At 36.7% G+C, this 6,957-nt stretch overlaps 1 protein-coding gene across 3 annotated transcripts in view; it reads left to right on the forward strand.

The window, feature by feature from the left end:
- Window positions 1-6,957, forward strand: part of RAB1A (RAB1A, member RAS oncogene family) — a 60,642-nt gene that overhangs the window by 34,580 nt on the left and 19,105 nt on the right. For all 3 annotated transcript variants that reach the window (XM_006862954.1, XM_006862955.1, XM_006862956.1), the window contains exon 2: window positions 3,112-3,184. In XM_006862954.1, the coding sequence (XP_006863016.1) occupies window positions 3,112-3,184 (73 nt within the window). The remainder of the gene's footprint in view (window positions 1-3,111; window positions 3,185-6,957) is intronic.

Raw genomic sequence — 6,957 nt, forward strand, 5'->3', positions numbered from 1 at the left:
ATACACAAAAATGAAGCTGATTACGTATGTGGGACGAGACTGGGAAAGTTCATCGTCATTTTCCAAAACAAGGCCAAGGACAGACTGAAATAGAAATAATCAGTTGCTCATATGCAAATTCAGGCTGAAGCTGAAGAAAATTACAAGTCCACGAGACCCCAAATATGTTCTTAAACCTATCCCTCCTGAATTTAGAGACCATCTCAAGAGCACATTTGATGCATTGAACACTAATGACTGAACACTAGAAGAGTTTTTCGGATGACATCGAGAACATCATACAGGAAGAAAGCAAAAGTTCATTAAGAAGACAAGAAAGAAAGAAAAGAACAAAATGAGTGTCAGAAGAGACTCTTGAAACTTGCTCTACAGTGTAGAGATGCTAAATTCAATGAAATAAATGAGGAAGTAAAAGAGCTAAACAGAAAATTTCAAAGGGCAGCTCGAGAAGATAAAGTTAAGTATTAAAATGAAATGCACAAAGACCTAGAGTTATGAAATCAAAAGGGAAGCATATGCTTAATATTTCTCAAGTTAAAAGAATGGAAGAAAAAATTTAAGTCTATTTGCAATACTGAAGGATTCTATTGGTAAATATTGAATGCTACAGAAAGTATTAAAAGAAAATGGAAGGTTCACACAGAGTTACTTGTAGCAAAAGTAATGGTCAGTGTTCAGCTATTTCAAGAGATGACATATGATCAAGAGCCAGTGCTATTGAAGGAAGAAGTCTAAGGTGCACTGAGTCATTGGCAAAGTACAAGGCTTGGGGAATTGATGGAATACAAATGAAATCTTTCAATAAACTGATGAGACACTAGAGGCACTCACTCATCTATGCCAAGGAATTTAGAAGAAAGCTACCTTGCTAACTGGAATAGATCCATATTTATGCCCATTCCAAACGGCATGCAAAAATCATCTAATGCTATCATTAATTTCTATGCAAGTAAAAATTTTCAGAAGATAATTTAAAAATGGCTCCAAAAGTATATCAGAAGGGAACTGCCAGAGGTTCTAGCTGGATTTAGACGAGGATTAAAGATATCATTGCTGACATCAGATGGATGTTGGAAAGTAGAGAATACCAGACAGATGTTTACTTGTGCTTTATTGACTACATAAATACTTTCAACTCTGTGAATTCTTACAAGCTGTGGATAACATTGGGATGAATGGGTGTTCTAGAATACTTAATTGTGCTCATGAGGACCTGTATATATAGACGAAGAGACGATCATTCAGTCAGAACAAGGGGAAGCTGAATGGCTTAAAACCAGGAAATCCATGTGCCAGGGTCATAGTCTTTCACCATATTTATTCAGTCTGTATGCTCAGCAAATAATCTGAGAATCTGGAAAAATACGAAGAATATGGCGTCAGGATTGGAAGAAGACTCATTAACAACCTGTGATAATGTGGAAATGGTACAACCTTGCTTGCTGAAAGTAAAGAGGACTTAAAATATTGATGAAGATGAAAGATCACAGTCTTCAGTATGGGTTGTACCTGCATATAAAGAAATTAAAAATCTTCACTGTTGTTAAGTGCTGTCAAGTGGGATCTGACTCATAGCGACCTGGTATAGGGTTTCCAAGTACTGGACCAATATTGATAGATGGAGAAAGATTGAAGATGTCAAAGACTGCATTTTGTTTGGATCTGCTATCAACACGCATGGAATCAGCAATAAAGAGGTTAAATGTTTTAACGTTTTCAAGAGCATGAGGACTATTGATATTTTCAGTAGCCTCATATGCATGTGAAAGTTGGACCGTCAATAAGGAAGACTGTAGAAGAATTGATGCGTTTTAGTTAACAGTGGTGGAGGAGAGTATTAAAAGCACCATGGACTCCCAGAAAAATGCTCCTTAGAAGCCAGGATGGTGAGGTTTTGTTTTTCATACTTCAGACATATTAATCTGGAGGGACTTGGTAAAGTGGATGGTTAGTGAAAAAAGAAGACCCTCCCAATAAAAGATGGATTGGATTGGGACTGGGCAGTATTTCATTCTGTTGTTCAAAGGATCACTGTGAGACGGAACCTGCTTGACAGCACCAAACAGCAATAACCTTAGTATAATTTGTGAATGATCAATGTTTAACTTAAAAAAACAAAACACACTTTGTATTATGAATCAGGGAAGGTTTACAGAGCAGATCTGTTTTGCAGACAGCTCATACATTTTATTTCATCTTATTGAGATCCCCTCAGTGATAATGTCACATCCCACTTCCTCCCTGTGTTTCCTGTTTCTATTCTTTCCTAAACACCTTGGGTAAATGCTGCCCTTTTGATCTTAATTGGTTGATTATTCTAAGGTGCTCTGTATACCTTACTAGTGCTGTTGTTCCCCTTACAGACTTGTCTGTTGTGTTAGGAGTCCAGGTGTGGCACTGTAGGATAAGCATTGGACTGCAAGGTTGATTTGAATCATGAGGTCAGCAGCTCAATGGCACTTAACAACAATGAATTGTGTTTTAACATTTTAAAGAATTTTACTTGGTCTTAGAGGAAGCTGTCAGTATAAACAGAGCCCTGGGTGGCACTGCAGGATAATGCACTGGACCACAAGGTTGGTTTCAACTGCAAGGTCAGCAATTGAATCCACCAGCCACTCCTTGGAAAACCCTACACAGGGTGGTTAATTATAATTGTTTTATGTTAGGTATTAACCACTAAGACTGCAGTCACAAATTTTTTTTAAAACAGTTTCATACTGGAAAGGATATTAGTTATTTGGTTCATCCTATGCTTAATTCTGTTTCCTTATTGACTTGTTTCAAAGCTTTGTTATTTCTTTCTCTGACCTTTATTGTGCTGCTGATGGCTTTTTATATTTTTCCCCAGACACAAAGAAAGATTAAACTTTTTTTTATGATAACTTATGAAGCCAAAAAGAAATGTTTTAAGTATTACATATCACTTTATAAACCTAGGTGACAATTGATGAATGTCCTCAAAAATAATTGGACTTCTTCAGTTTTGGTTTCTGTTAATCTGTGCATGGGCTATTTAGGAACTTTAATATTTGTTATAGATTGTCCGTAACTTATAGTTAGCTATGCTTTTACTTACTAATGTAATTTCTCTTTTTTCTCTCTTTGCAGTGATTATTTATTCAAGTTACTTCTGATTGGAGACTCTGGGGTTGGAAAGTCTTGCCTCCTCCTTAGGTTTGCAGTAAGTTGAAATTAAAATGTCTTTAAAGAAATTAATTTATTAATGCATTTATATATTTACATTAATGGCAAATTAATACATTTTTAAGTAGCTAAATTAAAGAATTTAAGAATAGGTAAATTCTTACAGAACTTACATATGTAAAAATCATGAGGAAGCTTACATCCAGTTGGTGTCTTAGACTCTTAAATAGAAGAAATGCTGTTACTCTGAAGAAATAAAGCTTTACAAGATAGGGAAAATCAGCTTAGTGTTCTTATAGTCACTATGTCATACTTCTGGTGGAGGTCATGTGGTGCTGTGTTCCAACCCAACATAGGTACAGAGATAAGGGGGAAATAATTGCCTTGTTTTGCAATCAACTTGATGAAAATGAAACTTCAAATAAAACATGGAAATAGAATAAAAAGAAAAAATCAAGGGCTGGTTCAAACTTAGTTTGATAATGATTTAGTGTTCTATGTGTTGAAATTGACAGATTAATTTTTCAATTTACCAGTGTCTTGGGCAAAACAGTAAAAAACATTATTAATTTCATGAAATCTTTTTTCTTGAGTATTCTGTCCTAATGTTCAATGTGAGGAAATGGAAAGTACACCTAGAGAATTTCTTTGTGTACTGGAGTACTATGGATATCATTGTGAAAAACTCATAAGCATTAATTGTGTGGAATTCAGAATAGGACATGGAATGAGGAATATCACTGCTGATGTTAGATCTTGGCTGAATGCAGAGAATACCAAAAAGATGCTTGCCTGCATTTTATTGAGTGTGCAAAGCCATACAACTGTTTGGATTGTTACAAATGATTGATAACATTGCAATAAATGTGAATTCCAGAACACTTCATTGTGTTCCTGTGCAACCTGTACATACATCAAGAGACAGTAATCAGGAAAGGTGTGCATCAGAGTTGTATCCTTTCATAATACTTATCCATTGAGTCGTTTCCGATTCATAGGGACCGTTTGTAGTGTTTCTGAGCAGCATCTGATAGGATTTAACTGTCAACTGTGTGGTTAGTAGTATACTTCTTATGTGGTAGCATTATGAAAAAGTTTGAAATACTGTGAGAATTACCAAATTATGACACAGCCACAAAATGTGCACTTGCTGTTCAAAATTGTGTTAATATACTTGCTTGTTGCAGTGTTGCCACAACCCTTTAATTTGTAAACAACACAGTATCTGCGAAGCGCAGTATAAAGCAAAGAACACAAAAAACGTGGTGTGCCTCTGTATAAAGCATACTTACACATCAGCAAGAAAAGGATACTTATTCCAGTGGGAATATAGGCAAAGACATGAGGCAGTTCACTAAAGAAATGAAAATTGGCAATAAATATGAAAAAAGTTCAACTTTGGTTGTAATGAAAAGATTTTAAATTAAAATTACCTATCACTTCTCATCAGGTTGTCAAAGATTAAAATGAAAAAGAATTCCTAGTATCTGACATCTCTTACTTGATTGTGGCTATAGGTTTAGATATTTGTGATGCAAAGCATCCTCTCTGGATACAATCTCAGTACTGCCTACACAGTAGAGTATCTTGAGGAATTTTTAATAATACTGATGCCCAGACCCTCCCAACTAAAACAGGCATGACAAAAACTACAATAAAGATGTTCGTAGAAAGCTATGGGAGCACAGAGGGAAGATTTCTTAATTATTGCCAAGGAGCTGGAGAAATTTGGATACTCTGTAGTATTAAATTAATATAAATTGCCATGCTAATCCAGGGGCTGAAGGTAGGGGGAATGCAGGAAGAGGTTGTGAGAATTTGTACAGAAGGGATAGCATGTGCAGTGACTCTGTAGCTTGAGGTACAGGTACTTGGATCCACAAGAGTTTAATATTTATAACCTAGTACTCAGAATGTAAAAAGGTAGTAAATAAATGTATATTGCATTCATTTTGCTCTTTCCATATTCTATATTGTTGCTGTTGCCAAGTATTGTCGAGTCAGTGCTGACTCAACAGCAACCCTGTATAGGGTTTCTGAAGAGGATCTGGTAGTTTTGAACTTCTAACCTTGTGGTTCACAGTCCAGTGCTGATCTTATAGTGCCACACCAGGAATCCTAATACTTCATAGGTACTCAGTTAAAAGAACCAGTACCTAGTACTAGTGAGAAGATAATGGGGCCTCATTTTGTTAAACTGCATTGTTATTGTTACTGTTGTCTAGTGTGTTCCTACTCATGGTGAACCTGTACAGGGTTTTTGAGGAGTGGCTGGTCAGTTTGAATAGTTGACCTGCAGTTCAAACTGACCTTGAGGTCCAGTGCTTATCCTACAGCGCCATACCCAGACTCTGAAAATGCAATAAATGCCTTAAAAGGGTATCTGCTGTCACCCAGTAGTTCAAGATGTGCTTAAGGATGGCCATATGAGAATAATGCAACATAACTGTAATTTGTATTAGTATGAAATTGTTACTAATTCTTGCTAAGTATGAAACTTGTTGTTATGTGCCATCTAGTGGGTTGCGACTCATAGCCACCCTGTATAGGGTTTCCAAGGAGTGGCTGGTGGGTTTGAACTACCGGTCTTGTGGTTAGCCATCTAGCGCTTATCATTACAGCACCACACCAGGACTCTTTGAGTATTTTGAGTGAAGAAAACAGTATGTGAAATAAAAAATTTTTGTTTTTAAAAATATGAATATATGCAGAGAAAGATAGAAAAATATTGGCGTAATGGGTTGAATGTTGGGCTGCTTACTTTTTTGGAAGGTCAGCAGTTCGAATCCACCAGCCGCTCCACGTGAGAAAAATGAGGCATTATGCTCCTATAAAGATTTATAGCCTTGGAAACTGTATAGTGTTGCTATGAATTGGAACCTACTTTGCACAGTACACAGCAACAACAAATGATGAAATAACTTGGGCTTTTTTTTCTATTTCCGTGTGCTTTTTTATGTTTTTCCAAATTGTCTCCATTAATTAGCTAGTAGGGAAAAAGAAAGGAGTGTTGATGGCACAGTAGTTAAGCACTCAGCTGCTAACCAGAAGGTCAGTGGTTCAAGCCCACTCGCTGTTCCAGGGGAGTAAAGACCTGGCATTCTGTTCCTGTAATGCTGACAGCCTAAGAAACCCCATAGGAAAATTCTGTTCTGTCATACTAGTCACTATGAGTTGAAATTAACTCAGCAGGATACAACAACGGGAAAGATGAGTAAAACGGTTTTTTTTTTTTAACTCTTTGTGGCATTAAACTATGCAAATCTTCAAAGTTGAGTCCGTTATGATTTTTTCATTAACCAAAGTATAGTTCATTTAGTAACACTGTGATTCTGGTGTATTTCTGATGACAAAGGATAGTTTATGTTTTTTGAAACTCAAGAAAATTAAACCCAGAGATCCATATTTTCTTAGGCACATTTGATGATTGCAGTCTCAAGGCCTTTAACTATCATTCAACATCCAAAGATTTCTCTACATATTTTTTTTTTTCTTAAGTGTTATATTGTGAATTATGTGATAGTTTACATGTGAGGACGTTAGTTTTACATTCATTCTATCTTATATCGTCTCACTCCTATGGTTACAATCCCCTCCATGCAATCCTTCCCCCGTACCCCCCAGGTCTCAGTACACAGTCGCTCTCCCTCTCTGAATCTAAAGTCTCCAGCTGCTCCATCGCGCCACATCATCATCTCTGGCTCCATTTCAGGTATCACTGCTTCTCTGGGTAGGGTCCCGCACTCTGCTCTTCTCCCTTGATGGTCCTAGGGACCTCTGCTCCTAGACTGAAAAGTTAATCACTCCCCT

This window comes from Chrysochloris asiatica, unplaced genomic scaffold (genome assembly GCF_000296735.1).
Source record: "Chrysochloris asiatica unplaced genomic scaffold, ChrAsi1.0 scaffold00052, whole genome shotgun sequence".
Lineage (NCBI taxonomy): Eukaryota > Metazoa > Chordata > Mammalia > Afrosoricida > Chrysochloridae > Chrysochloris > Chrysochloris asiatica.